At 47.5% G+C, this 21,129-nt stretch overlaps 1 protein-coding gene across 8 annotated transcripts in view; it reads left to right on the forward strand.

The window, feature by feature from the left end:
- LOC140419564 (uncharacterized) overlaps window positions 1-20,396 on the forward strand; it is a 46,061-nt gene extending 25,665 nt beyond the window's left edge. For 4 of the 8 annotated variants that reach the window (XM_072503472.1, XM_072503477.1, XM_072503478.1 and 1 more), the window contains one exon: window positions 15,231-20,396. In XM_072503472.1, the coding sequence (XP_072359573.1) occupies window positions 15,584-16,285 (702 nt within the window). In that variant the 5' untranslated portion in view covers window positions 15,231-15,583 and the 3' untranslated portion in view covers window positions 16,286-20,396. Of the gene's footprint in view, window positions 1-13,352; window positions 13,567-13,861; window positions 14,485-15,230 lie in introns of those variants that run through there. The other 4 variants (XM_072503473.1, XM_072503479.1, XM_072503475.1 and 1 more) reach the window with 4 other exon arrangements.
- Window positions 20,397-21,129: the final 733 nt, after the last annotated feature.

Raw genomic sequence — 21,129 nt, forward strand, 5'->3', positions numbered from 1 at the left:
TACCACGTGTTGCTGTCTACCTAGATGACGTTTTGATTACAGGGACATCGGAGCAGGAACATTTGGAAAATCTGGAGGCTGTCCTTGGGCGCCTTTCGGAGGCTGGAGTCCGTTTACGTCGCACAAAGTGCGTATTTCAGGCAAAGGAAGTAGCCTAGCTAGGTTATCGGGTGGATCGTGAAGGTCTGCACCCCATCGCAGAGAAGGTGCGTGCAATTCAACATGCCCCCGCCCTGACTGACACTTCGCATCTTCGTTCTTTTCTCGGTCTCGTAAATTATTCCGGGAAGTTCCTCCCCAATCTGGCAACTACGCTGGCCCCTTTGCACCTTCTGCTAAAGAAAAATCACTCCTGGGTTTGGGGTCAGCCGCAAGAAACCGCTTTCCGGCGGGTAAAGCAACAATTGTCGTCGTCTGGGTTACTAACCCACTATGATCCTGGAAAGCCTTTGCTCGTCACATGTGATGCATCCCCGTATGGTATTGGGGCCATCCTGTCCCACAAGATGGAGAACGGGGCCGAACGACCGATAGCTTTCGCCTCCCGCACATTGACTGCAGCGGAGAAAAAGTACGCACAGATCGAGAAGGAGGGCCTGGCAGTGGTTTTTGCGGTGAGACGCTTCCACCAGTACGTGTACGGCCGCCATTTCACTATCGTGACTGATCATAAGCCCCTGCTGGGACTTTTCAGAGAGGATAAGCCAATACCGCCCATTGCTTCCGCACGGATCCAGCGCTGGGCTTTGTTGCTTGCTGCATACGAGTATTCTCTGGAGTACAAACCAGGTACGCAGATAGCAAATGCCGACGCACTGAGCCGATTGCCTTTATCGACCGGCCCCGTGTCGACCCCCACGACCGGTGAGGTGGTTGCAACCCTACCTTTTATGGACACCTTGCCTGTCACGGCATCACAGATCCGTGAGTGGACCAAGACGGAGCCAGTCCTGTCAAAGGTTCGGCACATAGTCCAGTATGGTGGGCAGCATAGACAGCTCCCAGGCGAGTTGCGGGCATTTTCCTCCAAGCTGTCAGAATTCAGCGTGGAAGACTGCATCCTCTTGTGGGGGACGCGTGTGATTGTCCCGGTAAAAGGCCAGGAGCTGATACTAACAGACTTGCACAATGGGCATCCAGGCGTGACCAAAATGAAAATGTTGGCCCGGAGTTATGTCTGGTGGCCAGGCCTCGACACCGACATTGAGAAGGTGACCCAAAACTGCTCCATTTGCCAGGAGCATCAGAAGCTTCCACCGGCCGCGCCCCTACATCACTGGGAATGGTCAGGGCGGCCTTGGGCACGCTTGCATGCAGATTTCGCAGGCCCTTTTCAAGGATCCATGTTCCTTCTACTAATTGACGCCCAGTCCAAATGGCTAGAGGTGCATAAGATGCAGGGGACAACGTCCTGCGCAACAATTGAAAAGATGCGTTTATCGTTTAGTCCGCATGGCCTCCCCGAGGTGCTGGTCACGGATAACGGCACTCCATTCACGAGTGAGGAGTTTGCGAGGTTCACGAAGGTGAACGGCATCCGCCGTATCCGCACTGCCCCTTACCACCCGGCTTCAAATGGGTTGGCAGAGCGCGCAGTGCGGACATTCAAAAGAGGCCTAAAGAAGCAGTCTTCCGGATCAATGGACACGAGACTGGCTCGCTTTTTGTTTACGTACAGGACCACCCCCCATGCAGTGACTGTGGTAGCTCCCGCAGAACTCCTAATGGGCCGGAGACTTCGCACCCGCCTTAGTATGGTTTTTCCGGACATTGGCGCAAAAGTACGCCGCACACAAGAACGGCAGGGACAGGGATTTTCTCGGCATCGGCCGATTCGGCAGTTTGTGCCCGGTGACCCAGTGTTCGTTCGGAATTTTGCTGGTGGTGCCCAATGGGTTCCTGGTGTAATCTTTCGCCAAACGGGCCCTATATCTTACCAAGTGCAAGCCCAGGGTCGTCTCCAGCGAAAACATGTAGACCACGTTCAGTCCAGAAGACCATCCCCTCAAAAGATTCCCCGCCCCCGGAGCTCATTTCAACAGCCGCAGAGACCAGAGACAAGGGAAGGTAGTCCTCACAATCTGCCACTGGTGCCTCACTCTAAGCCTGCGCAGGTCGTTACGGGACCGAATGGAGATAGAGACGCTGACATGACGGAGGCAGCAGACTCTGACTCCGAGATGGAGACACAGGATGCATCAGAGGGGGAATCCTTGGGTCCACGGGCCGTGGATGTACAACCGCGCCGTTCATCACGCCGGTCTCCGTCTCGTTACACGCCGCCTGATCCAGCGCCGCGTGCATGTGGTGTCCGGCCTGGGCCAAACGAGTCCGACGCCCTCCTTCGCCAGGGTCTTCGGTGGATTCCTTGGACTTTGGGGGGGAGGGATGTTATAACCTGCCTACTTACCATTGGCTGGGGACTAATGACTATCCCACAATCCTGTGGGAGTATGAGCTTCCCCAATGAGGGGGGGGCGGAGAAACCACTAGTAAACTCCCAGTATAAATAAGCTGGCCAGTTCAGGAACCAGCAGGAAGGAGTATGTAGCAAGGGAAGTTACTGTTATGTATATATGTTATAGTAAATAAATGTTATTACTTTGTATCCTTAAAACTCGTGCTGGATTCTTCGTGGCCCTTACAAAAGTATTCTCAATTTAAAAAAACAAAATCTCCGGGTGTTACTCACTTATCTGGGTGTTACTTACACAAGAAAACTATCCGGGTTTGAGGGGCAGGTTGTCTGAGGTGGACTGGGAAACTGATGGGAGACAGAGAATAGCTAATATTTTAGGAATTATTACCTATTTACCAAGGGGTCGGTTAGCTCAGTTGGCTGGACGGCTGGTTCGTGATACAGACCGAGCAGTTGCCATACCAGGCGTGATGCAGCTGGATAGGATGCTCTCTATTGCACATCTGTAGAAGTTTGTGAGAGTCGATGCAGACATGCCAAATTTCTTTAGCTTCTATAGGAAGTAGAGACGTTGTTGGGCTTTCTTGACTGTTGCATCAACGTGAGTGGATCAGGACAGACTGTTGGCGATGGTGACACCCAGGAACTTAAAGCTATCGACCATCTCCACTTCTGAGCCATTGATGCAACCGGGAGTGTGTGTCGTGCTACGCTTCCTGAAATCGATGATCAATTCCTTGGAAATGGAAATATTCCATTAGATCAAAGGAAGGGGCTCATAAAGTAGTCAAAATAGTAGTAATGAATGAATCAGTAGTTATAGTAAAGGATTGAGTTTTATTTGCTGTAAAATTGTAAAAGCTTAATTGCTGTGTATGTGCAATGAGGATAAATGTGCTGTGTATGTGCAACGAGGATAAATGTTTCGGCAAGAGAGACCTTCCAGCCCTGATTAGCCTCAACATTTGAAACTGTATGAATCAGGAATTGTACAGAATCAGGTAAAGAGATAGTATGAAACTGTTCGATTGTATTCCTGTCTAAGTTAATGAGAGAAGGTGGTGTCAGTAACTGGGAATCCAGTTCAATTAAACTAGTGCCCAATTTACCAATGGTTATGTTACAACAGGCTCAACGCTGACCTGATATAATGGTCACTTTGGGGATGAAAGTCGAGGTTCCGAAGGTCTTCCTTGCTGGCCAAGTACTGAAGACTCTCAAAGAAGGAGCCAGGGAGGGTTACGCTTCTACAGACTGATCACCTGCATGAAATTGTAAAAGTCAATGTCTTCAAGTTGTTCAGTAAACCATTTTCTTTTAATACACATTTTAAATTTACTATCCAGACAATTCTGCCTTGTTTTAATTGGTTAAAAACGTGTCTGAAACAGTGAAACAAAGTGAATTCATTAAATGGTAAGTTGGGGTGGCTGAAATCAATTAAGTTACAGATAAGAAGATCAGATAACATCAATCTTCGATTTAAAAACTTGCATTTCTGTAGCGCCTTTCACAATCGCAGGACGTCACAAAGTGCTTTACAGCCAATCGAGTACTTTTGTAGGGTTGTAACTGGTGTAATGTAGGAAAAACAGCAGCAAATTTATACACAGCAAGATCCCACAAACCAATGTGATAATAAGCAGATCTTATTTTGGTGATGTTGATTGAGGGATAAATGTTGGACACATGGGATAAATCCCCAATTCTTCTTCACAATAGTGGGAACTTTTACAGGACCTGAGAGGGACAGACAGGGCTTCAGTTGAACATCTTATTTGAAAGAAGGAAACTCTGACAGTGCAGCACTCCCTCAGGGCTGGCACAAGGAATATTGGATGTCATTTTTGTCCTCTGGTCCCTGGACTGGGATTTAATCCCACAACTTTCTGATTCAGGGTGGGAGTGCCACCCACTGAGTCAGGGCTGAAACTGTAGACAATCCAAAGTTAGAAAGGGAAAGTTAGCCTTTAAAACCCTTTGCCTAAATTTAATAATAAAGACCTCAGTCTGGATAACATGGATTTAACTTCAACAAATGTGAGAGCGTTGGTTTAGAGCCACAAGTTTTGACTTTGAGACTCGGGCACCTTTTTGTCTCTATTGCTCGTGTCAATGACAGCCAGGCGACGGAGCTGAGGGCTGCATTTGGCGGCAAATAACAGGGCCTGCAGCCCCAGTTGGGAAACTGCCATGGGCATCGCACTAATAGAGAGACAGGGAGGCGCTGGAGGACTGAGTGGGAAATGGGCCTTCAACCAGTTATATCAGTCACTCAGAGCGAACACAAAACCCTTCTCTTTCAATACATATACAGGGAAGAGGCTGCAATGAAATCTGTCTCTTTTCACCTGCATAAAGGCAGGAGGCTCAGATTTACATGATGAAGCAGGAGTCCTTTTAGCCCATCATTCCTCGATGAAAAACCTCAAAAGCTCCATTAATCTTTTCCGGGGCAGTAACCAGCTCTCCCCCCTCATCTTTAACCTGAGCTATTCCCCATGTGGCTGCCTGCCATCTCAATTGGTGAGCCAATAATCGACTGACTTTAACCCTGTACTCAAATTTTTTGACTCGAGTTGTTCTGATCTGCCTGAATGCAGATTCAATGGTATCTTTCCAAACATAAATAATTGAAAGGGAATAATTTGCAGGGCTGTGGGGAAGAGCAGAGCAGTTGGATGAATCAGTGTACTTTCGAAGAGATAGCAGGGGAATCTTGGGCTAAAAGGACTCCTGCTTCATCATGTGAATCTGGGCCATGGAATACTGTCGATCCACCTCCAAGATTAAATCTACCAACCTCTGCCTTTCAGACCTTTTTACGTTTGGAAAGATACCATTAAATCTGCATTCAGTCAGATCAGAACAACTCGCGTCAAAACATTTAAATAAAATTTCCCTCATGGACAAGGCTGGCAGGGCTGAAAGGCAGAGGTTGGTAGATTTAATCTTTGAGGTGCTCGACAGTTCTCCACGGCCCCTACGGCAGAGTTGTTGGCAGAGAGAAAGATGTACAAATGATGTTTGAGTTTGAATTGACGGGGAATGCGGTGAGCCAGCGTTTGCGAGGAGCATTTTATGAGTATGGGGATAAAGCCAGTCGACTATTAGCTCACCAATTGAGACGGCAGGCAGCCACATGGGGAATAGCTCAGGTAAAAGGTGAGTGGGGAGAGCTGGTTACTGCCCCGGATAAGATTAATGGAGCTTTTGAGGTTTTTCATCGAGGTCTATACAAGTTTGAACCACTGGAGGTTGGCTCGGAGAGGGAGCAATTTTTAGACGGATTGGACTTCCCAGTGGTAGAGAGAGTGATGAGCAATGGGGTTGGAGGAAGTTATTGACTGTATTCGTTCCTAGCAATCGGGGAAAGCCCTGGGGCCGGATGGTTTTCCGGTGGAATTTTACAAACAGTTTGCGGCCTTGTTGGTGCTGTACTTACTGGGAATTTTCAATGACTCTCTGCTGAGGGGACTGCTGCCGACCACACAGTCGTTGACCCTGAGTTCTCTAATCCCTGGAAAAGGACAAAGATCCCCTTGTGTGTGGGTCTTATCAACTTATTTCACGATAAAATACTGATGTGAAAATACCAGCTATGGTTCTGGCGAAATGTTTGGAGGAGTGCACACCAAAAGTGATCTCTGAGGACCAGACAGGGTTTGTCAGGGGCCACAGTTATCGTCCAACATCAGGAGGCTTTTGAATGTGGTCATGTCGCCCCCTATGGAGCAGGTGCCGGAGGTAACTACCTCCATGGATGTGGAGAAGGCCGTTGACCGTGTGGAGGGCAGCTACCTCTTCGAGGTCTGGGCGATTTGGGTTTGGTCGCACTTTTATTTCCTGGGTGAAACTGCGATATAATTCCTATGGCTAGTGTCCGGACCAATGCTGTGAGCTCAGGATATTTCTGACTCATATATTCAGGCACAAGACAGGGATGCCTGCTGACTCCACTGTTGTTTGCGCTAGTGATTGAACGGTTGGCCATTGCACACAGATTGTGAGTGAAATGGAAAGGATTGAGAGGGGAGAGGGGGAGGAACAGAGAGTGCCTCTTTATGCAGATGATCAGTTGTTGTACGTTTCTGACCTCTCGGGTATGGGAAAAATTATTAAACTGTTGAAGTAGTTGGATCCTTTTTAAGGTACAGACCGAATATGAGTGAGAGTGCAATCTTCCCACTAAATTCCCTGGGGTACAGGACAGATCTGGGGAGGCTGCCCTTTAAACTGACCAAGTCCAGGTTTAGGTATTTGGGGACGGGTGGCACACGATTGGACACTGTCACATCAGCTGAACTTGGTCGGTCTGGTGAAGGAGGACGTGAATAGGTGGGATGCCCTCCCACTAACCTTGGCGGATAGAGGGGACATGGTCAGAATGAACATTTCACCGAGGTTTCTATTCGTGTTCTGGAGCCTGTAGATCTCCCTCCCTAAATCTCTTTTCACTACAGTTAATAGATTCATCTCTGTCTTTGTCTGGGAGGGAAAGACTCCTGGGATTAGAAGAGCTTTCCTGCAGAGAGGGAGACAATCAGGTGGGTTGGCGCGACCAATCATGATGCTCTATTACTGGGCCGCGAACATTGGAAAAGTGCGAAGATGGTTTGAGGAGCCGGACGTGGGGTGGGGATGGATGGAGGAGGCCTCTTGTGCAGGGTCATGTCTAAGGGCATTGGTTACGGCCACTCTTCTGTTCTCCCCAGCCAGACTCGATGAGCCCAGTGGTAGTGGCATCTTTAAGGAATTGGAACCAGTTTAGACAACATTTTGGACTGAGAGACATGTCATTACTGTCGCCAATTTGTGATAATCATAGATTTGCACCGTCAGGGCTGGACTCTGGGGGGAAAAAGGGGTTGAGAGGTTCAGGGATTTGTTTCTGGAAGGTAGATTTCCGGGTCTAGACGAGATGGAGGAGAAATTTCAACTCTCGAGGACGAGTGCATTTAGGTATTTGCAGGTGACCAGAAAGTGAATTGGATGAGCTGCATAAATACTGTAACTACAGAGCAGGTCAGAGGCTAGGAATGCTGCAGCGAGTAACTCACTTGCTTCTCCCAAAGCCTGTCCACAATCCACACTGCACAAGTCAGAAGTGTGATGGAATACTCTGCCTTTGTCTGAGTACAGCTCCAACAACACTCAAGAAACCTGACGCCATCCAGGACAAGGCAGTCCACTTGATTGGCACCCCTTCCACACACTCACTCCCACCTCCACAGATGAACAGTGGCAGTAGTGCCATCTACAGTGTGCATTGATGATATTTACCAAAGCTCCTTACACAACACCTTCCAAACCCTCAACCACTACCATCCACTAGGGCGAGGACAACAGATATATGAAAACACCACCACCCGGAAGTTCCCCTCCAAGTTACTCACCATCCTGACTTGGAAATATAATGTCATTCCTTCATTGTCACTGGCTCATAATTGTGGAACTCCCCAACAACACTGTGGGTGTACCTACACCACATGGACTGCTGCTGTTCAAGAAGGCAGATCAACACCACATTCTTGTGGTCAATTAGAGATGCATAATAAATGCTGGCCTACCCAGTTAATGCACGTCCCTTGAATGTACAAAAAAAAATGTTAATTTAAACTGTCCTGGATACTCCCAATGAACATATCCTGAATCCTACCCCTGTCAATTCACTTTGTCCAACTGATAAGCAAGTTATAAATACCCACGATTATTGAGGTACCTTTCTTACAAGTCCCCATTATTTCTGCAGTTATTATAAATCCGATGATGCTGCTCCTGTTAGATGACATATAAAATACTTCCAACAGTGACTTCATTCACTTTCCTTATCTCCAAACAAGTTGATTCCACGTCTTCGTCTTCTGAACCAAGATCATTTCTCACAACTGTATCGATCTCAAACTTGATGAACCAAGCTAAACCAGACCCTTTCATTTTGTCCTAAGCGTCTGAAAAGTCACCCAACCCTGAATATTCAGTCCCCAGCCTTAGTAACTTTACAAATGTATCCCTACATTGGCTATGATATCATACACATTTATTTCTATTTCTTCCATAAGTTCATCAATCTTATTAGAAATACTGATGCAGTCAGATAAAGTTTAAAATCTGACTTTCTATCATGTTTTCCTACTCTGACCCTCTTTACTGTTTCATCATTGTATTTGTTTGTTCTGACCATTCCTGTTACACTCTGGGCATCATTGCCTGCATTGCTACTCTAACTATAACCTTATCTTTTCTCGTTAACTTTCAGTCTTTCCCCTCACCTCAACCCTGTCCCCATACCAACTATTTTGTTCAAATCTCTCTCTCTCCAGCCCAAATATGTGATTCACCTGGGCACTCGACCCAATGTGGTTCAAGTGAAGGTTATCCCAATGATACAGCTCCCTCTTTCCCTACTACTGGCAATAGTACCGTATGAATCGAAACCTATTTCTACTGCACAAATCACACATTCAACATTTTGATCCCATTTACCCAATGCCAATTTGCTCATGGCCCAGATAGTACTCGAGAGGTTATTACTTCTTTGTTCGCTTTTGAATTCAAACCGAGCTGTTCATGCTCCCTGAGAAGAACCTTTTTGCTTTATTCCACCTATGTTGCTGGCAACAACATCCACTACAATAACTACGCCCACCCTCTCCTATTTTGCATTCGTCTCCAGCCCATAAAAATGTCCTTAAATCTATTTCAGGGCACTGGTGAGTAGGCTGGAGGAGTGCCTCCCGAAGATGATAGGTGAAGATCAGAGGGGTTTGTGAGAGGGAGGCAGCTCTTTTCAAACGTTAGAAGGGTATTGAATGTTTTTATGGCACCAGCGGAGGGGAGGGAAACAGAGGTGATTGTGGCATTGGACGCTGAGAAGGCGTTCGACCGGGTAGAATGGGGGTACTTGATGGCAGTTCTGGAGCGGCTTGGGATTGGACCAAGATTTGTGAACTGGGTAAAGCTACTATATAAGGAGCCGAGGGCAAGTGTCCGCACAAGCAACATTGGCTTGAAATAACTTTCTCTCCACCATGGGACTAGGCAGGGATGTGCTATGTCCCCCCTGCTGTTTGCACTCGCGATTGAGCCGTTGGCCATCACATTAAGAGGTTCGGGGGTATGGAAAGGAATAGTCCGGGGGGGGGGGGGGGGGGGGGATAGAGCATAGGGTCTTCTTATATGCCAATGACTTGCTGTTATACGTGTCGGAACCGAGTGTGTCGATAGGGGGAATATTGGAGCTGCTTCGGGTGTTTGGGTCTTTCTCGGGATGCAAACTAAATCTAGACAAGAGTGAGTATTTTGTGGTATCTCGGCCGGGGGTGGGGGCCGGTGTGTCGGGGCTGCCATTCCGTAGGGCAGGGACTCACTTTACAAACCTGTGGGTGCAGGTTGCCCGGGAGTGGGGGGCGGGGGGACGGGGAGGGGGGCTCCGCAGGTACAACATTTCTAGTTTGGTGGGTAGTGTGAAAGCTGATCTGGCAAGGTGGGATTGTCTCCCTCTGTCACTGGCGGGTCGGGTACAGGCGGTTAAAATGAACGTGTTGCCAAGATTTCTGTTTATTTTCCAATGCCTGCCGATTTTCCTACCAAAGGCTTTTGTCAGAGAGATTGAGGGAAGGATGACTTCATTCATATGGGAAGGCAAGGTGGCCAGAGTTAGAAAGGTGCTGCTAGAGGGGAAGGCAGGCAGGGGGTTTGGGCTTTCCGAACCTGACGTATTACTACTGGGCGGTGAATGTGGAGAAGGTGCGGAGCTGGGTCATAGGGTTTGATTCCCAGTGGGTCAGAATGGAGGAGAGTTTGTGCAGGGGGTCGGGATTGGAAGCACTAGCAACAGCGCCGCTCCCGATTGACCCGTGGAAATACTCAGGGAGTCCGGTAATAATAGCTTCATTGAGAATTTGGAGGCAGTTTCGCCAACACTTTGGGTAGGGGGCAGGGTCAAGGGAAATGCCAATTCGGGGGAACCACAGATTTGAGCCAGGGAGGTGGGATGGAAATTTTCGGAAATGGGAGGAGAAGGGGATTATGACACTAAAAGATTTGTTTCTTAGGGGTCGGTTTGCAGGATTAAAGGAGCTGGCAGCGAAGTATGGGCTGGAACAGGGGGAATTGTTTAGATCCATACAGGTTCGAGACTTTGCCAGAAAGGAGATACAAAGCTTCCGAGTAGAGCCGGCCTCCACATTGCTGGAGGAGGTGCTGACGACAGGGGGACTGGAGAAGGGAAGAGAGTTAGCGGTTTACGGAGCTATTTTGGAAGAGGAGAAAGCACCACTGGAAGGGATCAAAGCAAAGTGGGAGGAAGAGTTGGGAGAGGATATGGAGGAGGGGTTCTGGTGTGAGGTGCTCCGGAGAGTGAATGCCTCCACCTCGTGCGCGAGATTGGGGCTGATACAGCTGAAGGTGGCATACAGAGGACACCTCACAAGGGCGAGGATGAGCAGCACGGTAGTATGGTGGTTAGCACAATGGCTTCACAGCTCCAGGGTCCCAGGTTCGATTCCCGGCTTGGGTCACTGTCTGTGCGGAGTCTGCACGTTCTCCCCGTGTGTGCGTGGGTTTCCTCCGGGTGCTCCGGTTTCCTCCCACAGTCTAAAGATGTGCAGGTTAGGTGGATTGGCCATGCTAAATTGCCCTTGGTGTCTAAAATTGCCCTTAATGTTGGGTGGGGTTACTGGGTTATGGGGATAGGGTGGAGGTGTGGGCTTGGGACGGGTGATCTTTCAAAGAGCCGGTGCAGACTCGATGGGCCAAATAGCCTTCTTCTGCACTGTAGATTCTATGATTCTATGAGTTCTTTGAAGGAGTAGAACATGAGTGTGAACGTTTGGGGGGGGGGGGGAGGTAATCACGGTCATATGTTTTGGCCCTGTCCAAAGCTAGAAGATTACTGGAAGAAAGGAGGTTTTTAGGATAATTTCTAAAGTGGTGCACGTGAAACTGGACCCGGGACCTCGGGAGGCCATATTCGGGGTGTCTGACCAGCCAGGGTTGGAAACGGGTGCGGAGGCAGATGTTGTAGCCTTCGCCTCGTTGATCACCTGAAGGCGGATCCTGATAGGTTGGAGAGCAACCTCTCCACCCTGTGCCCTGGCGTGGTGGGGGGACCTGTTAGAATTCTTGACTCTTGAGAAGGTTCAGTTTGAAGTGAGGGGAAGGATGGAGGGGTTCTACATGTCATGGGCATTATTCATTATGCACTTTCAAGAACTGGATAACATCGAACATTAGTTGGGGCAGGTGGGTGGGAGGGTTGGGGGGAGGGGGGCTGTGTGTGTAAGTGGTGACTATGGGTGATCCCTAATTCCTTTGTCATTTGCTTGTGTGAACATGCGGGCTAATGTTTGGGGTTTGGTGGGAGGATGGGATCGTTGTTATTGACATATTTGTTACTGATTATTGTTTATTGTTGGTGGGTGTAAATTTGGGAAAAAATGTGAAAAAGGAGAATTTAAATTTTTTTTTTTTAAAAACAGTGTCAGTTACTGTGAAAAGCCCCTAGTTGCCACATTCCGGTGCCTGTTTGGGTACAGAGAGAGAGAATTCAGAATGTCCATATTACCTAACAGCACGTTTCGGGACTTGTGGGAGGAAACCGGAGGAAAACCCATGCAGACACAGGGAGAACGTGCAGACTCCACACAGACAGTAACCCGAGCTGGGAATCGAACCTGGGACCCTGGAGCTGTGAAGCAACAGTGCTAACCACTGTGCTACTGTGCCGCCCATCCCACACAGCTACAATGCACTGTTTTATCCAGACCCAAGAATAGATTCAAGATGTCACGTTCAGCACAAGGATACTAGATATTATAGACTGTAAGATCCACAAACTCTGTCAAGGTGGCTGCAACTTAACAGGTTATTATGGACATTAAACTGTGGGCGATATTCGATTCTGTGACCAATATTTAGTTAAACACAGTCCTGAATAAGGAAACTTTGCAGCCACCTGTGAAGTTTAAATGTCTTGTGTCAGGATGAACCAGCATTTGAGGAATATGAAATCTCTGGAGTGTTGGTCTCCAAGTGTCCTATTGAACACAGGAGAATGAGCTCAAATTGGGGCAGAGTTATCTCTGAGTGAGTGAACTTCGTAAACTGCTATTGTATCGGGGTATTCTGGGTCTGAGTTTTAACCCTGCAGTTAATTGTCAGGGATGCAGTATAATAAACCCTGAACAAAGCAAATGTGTGTGTGAGAAGCATCTGAAGCACCAGGAACCAGCTGAAACAGCAGAGCTGAATGTCTCCCAGTGCAGCCACAGTACTGTACTTATTCCATTCCAGCTTCCAAGTCCACCTGAGAACCAACCTCCTGGCTATTCATCAACAAGAAGCTTCAGAGACTCATGAGACTTATTTGTTTCTGAAAACGCTTCACTCCAACTAAAGGATCAGCTCAACAAGAAGAGGCCTGCAGCGATATAACGATTGCAGTCTAGATTCCATTTTCATCATTCCAGCTTCAACTTGGTCTGTACCTAATTTCTGTGTATGTGTCAGTGAGTGTGAAAGAGACGAGAGACTGAGATGTTCAAACATCCAGGGAAATAGTGTGATAATAAATAACCTTTCCTTTAAAAATGGCCAGTAAGCCTGCTCCTGAAATGTATTTTAAATAAAGAAAGATCACCCAAAGGGGAAGAAAATATCACACAAACGTCCTGATAATGGACTGGAAAGGACCACGAAATGTAATCAAACGCTGTATAACCCCCTTCGGGTAACTATACAGAGGTTGCAGCCTCTCACACTGAATGTCTGCGTGATCCACAGACTCCTCCAGGCCACAAACATCAGCTGCAGCCTGAGAGTGGGTGAAACTCTTTAAAAACCTGTTCCCACTATTTATGACGGACACTAGGACCCTGCTGCGGAACAGAAACCTTCAGGTCCCGCCCACGAGCTGTTGCGTCACTAAGACGCCGGCGCATGCGCCCTGCTTCCCCAAGATGGCGGCTGTGAACCAGGGCCTGGTCCCGGGAGAGAGCTGACCGGCGGTGATGTGACCTGAGGATCACCACACCTCAGGCAAGGGGCCAGGTTGGGAAGGCGGTGCCTTCAGGAATAACTGGGAAGGTGATGTTTGGTCAGTTGCTGCAGTCTGTATAGTGAAGGTGCTGTCACAGTGGTGTGAGGTGAGGAAGTACAGGATTATCACCCAGCAATGATCAATTAAGGGGAATGTAAATCCAGCTCAGGCTGCTTTCAGATTGGAAAGGGAGCTAAGGTGTGTCCTTAGAGCTGGTGAATGTTGAGGCTTTGGCAGTTTCTCTATACAGTAATTCTCTACCACCTCTATCTTTAGAGTTTTACAGCACGGAAAGAGCGCCTTTGGCCCATTCATTATAATCTTTATTATTGTCACAAGGAGTCTTACATTAACACTGCAATTAAGTTACTGTGAAAATCCCCTAGTCGCCACATTCTGCCGCCTGTTCGGGTACACGGGGAGAATTCAGAATATCCAATTCACCTAACAAACACGTCTTGTGGGAGGAAACTGGAGCACCCGGAGGAAACCCACATAGACACAGGGAGAACATACAGACTCTGCACAGTGACCCAAGCTGGGAATTGAACCCAGGTCCCTGACGCTGTGAAGCAACAGTGTTAGCCACTGTGCTACCGTGGCGCCCAGCATGGCAGCCAGTCCTCGAAGAACCTAACGGGAGCCTTACCCTCCACACCTTCTGACTGGCCGACGACTCGGTTGTTCTTTCTCCGACGCTCGGTTATCCGAATGCTCCAGGACCTCCGCCTGCCACTCGGCTGGTTTTCAAAGGATCGAATTTCAACGGAGGCATCTTGCTGAACGTTCAGGATTCTCTCCTCCGGTTCAGCGAGTCTCTTTTTTTTCCTTTTTTAAAAATAAATTTAGAGTACCCAATTCATTTTTTCCAATTAAGGGGCAATTTAGCATGGCCAATCCACCTAACCTGCACATCTTTGGGTTGTGGGTGCGAAACCCACGGAAAGAATGTGCAAATTCTACACGGACAGTGACCCAGAGCTGGAATAGAACCTGGGACCTCGGTGCTGTGGGGAACTGGCAGGTAAATGGAGAGAAAGCTGAGATGACGAGGGATTTATTTTCTCGAGTATGTGGTGAAGCCATTGGAATTCTGTACCCCAGAGGATTTACAGTGCAGAAGGAGTCCATTCGGCCCATCGAGTCTGCACCGCCCTTAGAAAGAGCACCGTACTTAAGCCCACGCCTCCACCCTATCCCCGTAACCCAGTAACCCCACCTAACCTTTTTGGACACTAAGGACAATTTAGCATGGCCAATCCACCTAACCTGCACATCTTTGGACTGTGGGAGGAAAGCGGAGCAGACACGGGGAGAACGTGCAGACTCCGCACAGACAGTGACCCAAGCATGGTATCGAACCTGGGACCCTGGTGCTGTGAAGCAACAGTGCTAACCACCGTGCTACCCAACTGTGCTAACCACTGTGAAATGAGGGATAATGTGGGAAAACGGTGTTATGGTAGATCAGTCAATGATCCCATTGAATGGTTCAGGGTCGATGGGCCGAATGGCCAACTGCAGCTCATATTTGTTATGATCTCCTGGAGCATGGATCTGTCAATCAGCCTGAATCAGCACCTTCAGGAGAATTAGGAGGGTGAATATTAGGTACAGCAGAGTGAGAATGGAGGGAGAGTGTGTGAGATGGAGATTTACAGCTTTCGCGGAATAAGAGAGAGGAAAAAATGTGACATAGAAACTAGAATTGTCTGTTCTGAGTTTCTATCCTGTACTGACAGTGATGAATTTTGTAAATTGTTTTTACAGGATATTAGATGAGGAAGAATTAGACAGAAATCTCAAACGTCACGTCTCGATCTGACAGTCACTCGATTCCCTGGAGCCTCAATATCATCAGCCTTTGAATCGAGAAGGAGAATGTTTGCCCAGATTGTCAGCTAAAGATTTCAAACATCAGTGTGACTGGAAAAGCACCGAGACCCTAACAACACACACCCGAGTGAGAGTGTTCCAGTCAACTGACTGTGGAGCTTTAACCAATTACACAGTCTGAAAAACATCACAACATTCAGAGTGGGGAGAGACCGTACTCGTGTTGTATCTGTGGACGAGGCTTCAACTGATTGCCCAACCTGGAGATACACAAAGAGACCCAAAACATGGAGAATCCATGGAAATGTGGGGACTGTGGGAAGGGATTCAGAGCCCCGTCAAAGGTGGAAACTCATCGACGAAGTCACACTGGAGAGAGGCCGTTCACCTGCTCTCAGTGTGGGAAGGGATTCAGTGATTCATCCACCCTGCGGAAACACCAGCGAGTTCACACTGGGGAGAGGCCATACACCTGCTTTCAGTGTGGGAAAGGATTCAGTGATTCATCCAACCTGCAGACACACCAGCGAGTTCACACTGGGGAGAGGCCATTCACTTGCTCGCAGTGTGGGAAGGCATTCAGTGATTCATCCAACCTGCGGAGACACCAGCGAGATCACACTGGGGAGAGGCCATTCACCTGCTCTCAGTGTGGGAAAGGATTTGCACATTTAGACACCCTGCAGACACACCAGCGAGTTCACACTGGGGAGAGGCCATTCACCTGCTCCCAATGCGGGAAGGGATTTATTGATTCATCCACCCTGCGGAAACATCAGCGAGTTCACACTGGGGAGAGGCCATTCACCTGCTCTCAGTGTCGGAAGGGATTCACTCGGTTATGTCACCTGCGGACACACCAGCGAGTTCACACTGGGGAGAGGCCATTCACCTGCTCTCAGTGTAGGAAGGGATTCTCTCGGTTATCTCACCTCCAGACACACCAGCGAGTTCACACTGGGGAGAGGCCATTCACCTGCTCTCAGTGAGGGAAGGGATTCATTGATTCATCCAACCTGCGGAAACATCAGCGAGTTCACACTGGGGAGAGGACGTCCATGTGCTCTTAGTGTGGGAAAGGATTTACTCAATTACCTCACCTGAGGAGACATCAGGGGTTCACACTCAGAGCAGCCTTCTCGAAGGTCAACGCACGGAAAGCCACTGGCCCAGATGAGGTACCCGGACTAGCACTCAGGTCTTGCACGGATCAGCTGGCGGAGGTATTCGCAGACATCTTCAACCTCTCTTTACAACAATCTGAGGTCCCTATCTGCTTCAAGAAGACGAGCATCATCCCTGTGCCAAAAAAAAGCTAAGCAGCGTGCTGAAATGACTATAATCCAGTGGCTCTGACATCCATCATCATGAAGTGCTTCGAAAGGTTACTCATGGCACGAATCAACTCCAACCTCCCGCATTGCCTTGATCCACGACAGTTCGCCTACCGCTATAACAGGTCCACAGCAAACGCAATCTCCATGACCCTGCACTCTACCCTGGAACACCTAGATAACAAAGACACCTATGCCAGACTCCTATTCATCGACTACAGCTCAGCCTTCAACACCATCATTCCTACGAAACTCATCTCCAAACTCCGTGGCCTTGTCCTCGGCTCCTCCCTCTGCAACTGGATCCTGAACTTTCTAACCCATAGGCCACAATCAGTAAGGATAGGCAACAACACCTCCTCCACGATCATCCTCAACAAGGGTGCCTGAGAAGGCTGTGTCTTCAGCCCCCTATTATACTCCTTATACACCTATGACTGTGTGGCCAAATTCCCCATCAACTCTATTTTCAAATTTGCTGATGACACCACCGTAGTGGGTCGGATTTCAAACAATGACGAGACAGAGTACAGGAATGAGCTAGAGAATCTGGTCAACTGGTGTGACGACAATAATCTCTCCCTCAATGTCAACAAAACGAAGGACATTGTCATCAACTTCAGGAAGCATAGTGGAGAACATGCCCCAGTCTACATCAACGTGAACGAAGTAGAAAGGGTCGAGAGCTTCAAGTTTTTAGGTGTACAGATCACCAACAACCTGTCCTGGTCCCACATGCCGACACTATAGTTAAGAAAGCCCACCAACTAGTGTCTGGGGGAAGAGGAGCGGGCATGTGCAGTATGGTTTGATTGAAGTATTGGTTTTATATTGATGTTTGCACATTTCTGTTATCTGTAACTGTTTACAATGCCAAAAAATACCTCAATAAAATTGTTTGTTAAAAAAAAAAAGAGCCCACCAACGACTACTTTCTCAGAAGACAAAGGAAATTTGGCATGTCAGCTACGACTCTCCCCAACTTCTCCTGATGCACCATAGAAAGCATTCTTTCTGGTTGTATCACAGCTTGGTATGGAGTCTGCTCTGCCCAAACCGCAGGAAACGACAAAAGGTTGTGAACGTAGCTCAGTCCATCACGCAAACCAGCCTCCCATCCATTGACTCTATCTATAATTCCCGCTGCCTCGGAAAGGCAGCCAGCATAATTAAGGACCCCACGCACCCCGGACATACTCTCTTCCACCTTTATCCGTCAGGAAAAAGAGGCCAAAGTTTGAGGTCACGTACCAACCGACTCAAGACCAGCTTCTTCTCTACTGCCATCAGACTTTTGAATGGACCTACCTCGTATTAAGTTGATCGTTTCTCTACACCTTGCTATAACTGTAATTATTGATAATCTGCAGTCTCTCCTTCCTTCCCTATGTATGGTATGCATTGTTTGTACAGCATGCAAGAAGCAATATGTTTCACTGTATACTAATACATGTGACAATAATAAATCAAAAACTGGGGAGAGGTCATTCACCTGCTCTGTGTGGGAAAGGATTTACTCGAGTATTCAACCTGCAGTCACACCAGTGAATTCACACTGGGGAGAGGCCATTCACCTGCTCAGTGTGGGAAGGGATTCACTCAGTTATCTCACCTGCAGTCACACCAGCGAGTTCACACTGGGGAGTGGCCGTCCACCTCTCAATGTAAGACTGGATTGCATGTTTCATCGAACCTGCTGTGATGCCAAAAATGTCACAATCGATTACAGGGGTTGGATTCTGCTGTTATTGTTTCTGCTCTACACCCAGGGCTGCGTTTTGTTCATTCTGACAGGTGGTCAGTGAGGATGGTCGGAGGGTTTCTTTCTGCTGGACTGGCCGGTCTCACCACTTTGCCTCCAGTGGGCTGATGCTCTTTGAGTCTTGTTGCTAATACCTGGCTTCAAATTGCACAAGGATCACAGAGTGAACTGGTGTTTGAAAGTGTGAAGATATTTAGTTTCCATTTCTGTTTCAACACCCCCCCAAAGCATGCCACGTTGCCATGGAGATGGGTCCTGGTGGTTACATGGTTCTTTTGTTTAATTTATCTGGGTGTTCCTCACAGAGGAAAACTATCAGGGTGTGAGGGGCAAGTTGTCTTGAGGTGGAGTGGGAAACTGATTGGTACAGGGAATACCTAATATTTAAGGAATTATTACATATTTATCAGGGATCGGTTAGCTCAGTTGGCTGGACGACTGGTTTGTGATGCAGAGCAAGGCTTACAGTGAGGATTCAACCCCTGTACTGGCTGGGGTTATTCATGAAGGCCCCGCCTTCTCAACCAGGCCCCTCGCCTGAGGTGTGCTGACCCTCGGGTTAAATCACCTCCAGTCAGCTCTCTCTCTGTCAAAGGGGAGAGCAGCCTATGGTCCTATGTTGGTTTTGCAACTTTCATTTCACACATATACAACAAATATAGATTCCTTTGAGGAATAAAAATCCAACAGGAAAAGTGATGTAACCGTGGCAAACAAGAAAAGTTAAAGATTCCATGAGATCCATTAGAATTCAGCAAAGGAGGATCAAGAAACTGATGAGAGCAAACTGGCGAGAAACATAAAAAACGACTGGAAAAGCTTCTACAGGAATGTGAAAAGGAAAAGATTAGCAAAGACCAATGTGGGTCCATTCCAGGCAGAGGCAGGAGAGTTTAGAATGGGGAATGAGGAAATGCAGAGAAACTAAACAATGTGTTTCTGTCTTCACAGAGGAAGATCCAGAAATTGTCCAAAAAATACCAGAGAACCAAGGGACTGGCAGAGATTAGTATTGGTGAAAAAGTCATCCTGGAGAAATTAATTGGACTGAAAGTGAATAAAACTCCAAAAGCTGATGATCTACATCCTAGAGTGTTGAACGAGGTGGCTGTAGAGATCTCCATTCCTCATTCTAAACTCTCCTGACTCTATCTGGAATGGTCAAACCTTTTGTCTGAGCCAAACGTTTCCTTACTACGTAGCCATAGAAGCTTTTACATATTTTGCCAGTTCACATTCTATTCTATTCTCCCTTTGTTTCTCAGTGTCTTGGTTGAAGAACTGAAGTAAATCCTTGGGAATGAATCATCACTTTGGACAGGTTCTGAGACAATTAAGTTCCGACTTCCAGGACAGAGTAACTATAATCGTGGAGTGTGATTCTCGGTTGTGTAAAAGGGCAAAGTTCTAGTTTATAGTTTAATGTGTAGGTTTCCGAGTTAAAGTAGCTTCTAGTTTGTTTGTTCATAAAACTTGAAGTCCCGTCGTGTGATCCTTTAATTTATTGACTGGGAATTAGATTTTTTATAAGAAGTTGCTGACCTTCACGGAGATCCTAATCCACAAGTTTTGTCTTCCTATTTGAACCTCGCGCACCTTTCTGTCTCTATTGCTCGTGTCACTGACAGCCAGGTGATGGAGCTGAGGGCTGAATTTAGCTGAGAATAATGGGGCCTGTGACCCAGTTGGGAAACTGCCATGGGCGTCGCTAATAGAGCCAGGAAGGTGCTGGAGCACTGACTGGGAACTGCACCTCCAACCAATCAGGGTTCAGGCGCGAGGGTGACCGGGGCTGATGGTGATGCGACCCCCAGGGTTCAGTGCCCCCGTGTCCAAAGCGGGGAGTCACGGGAACAGGGTACAGAGGAGCCAAAGGGAAACAAGTTGAGACCCAGAACATTGTGAACATCCTGTTACTCTGGTTGTCTTTGATCCTTAAGTAATTTTCTGTTAGTTTTTTTTAACCATGTTCTGTTTCATCAATAAACTTTTAACAGGAAAATATTTGAATTTGTTGGACTTTTCCTGATTAAATTTTTTTCACTTTTGGGAAAGTGGGTGAGAGGTTGACAGGCTCTATAACAGAAAGTGAGTCCCTCTAAGGTAATTGGTAAAGGAGCGAGAGGGGTAGAGGAGATTTGAATTTTCTTTTGACACAGTGTTTGAAAATGGGTTTAAGGAATCAATCGTGATTGACTAATTTATCAAGGTTCTCTGAGGAAGTGACAAGGGATGTCAATAACGGGGAAGCTGTAGATGTGCTTTATCTGGATTTCCAGAAGGTATTTCCCAAGGTGCCACAGCAAAGGTTATTACACAAAATAAGAGCTCATGCTGTGGAGTCAACATATCAGCATGGATAGAGGATTGGTTAGCGAATGGGAAGCAGCCATTCGGTATAAATGGGTCATTTCTGGGTTGGTAAGATGTGACAAGTGGAATGTCACCAGGATCAGTGCTGGGCTCTCACCCATTTACAATCTATATGAATGTGTTGGATGATGGGATTGAATGGCGGCTAAATTTTCTGATGTCTCAAAGACCGGGAGGAAAGTAATTTGTGAGGTGGATTTAAGGATTCTGCAAAGGACTACAAACAGGTTAAATGAGTGGGCAAAAAATTGATAGATGGAGCATAACTTGGGAAAATGTCGATTGTCCACTTTGTCAGGAAGTATGAAATAAAACAATATTATTTAAATGGAGAGAGATTGCAGAACTCTGAGTTACAGAGGGA

Source organism: Scyliorhinus torazame, chromosome 5, assembly GCF_047496885.1.
Source record: "Scyliorhinus torazame isolate Kashiwa2021f chromosome 5, sScyTor2.1, whole genome shotgun sequence".
In the NCBI taxonomy this organism is placed as follows: domain Eukaryota; kingdom Metazoa; phylum Chordata; class Chondrichthyes; order Carcharhiniformes; family Scyliorhinidae; genus Scyliorhinus; species Scyliorhinus torazame.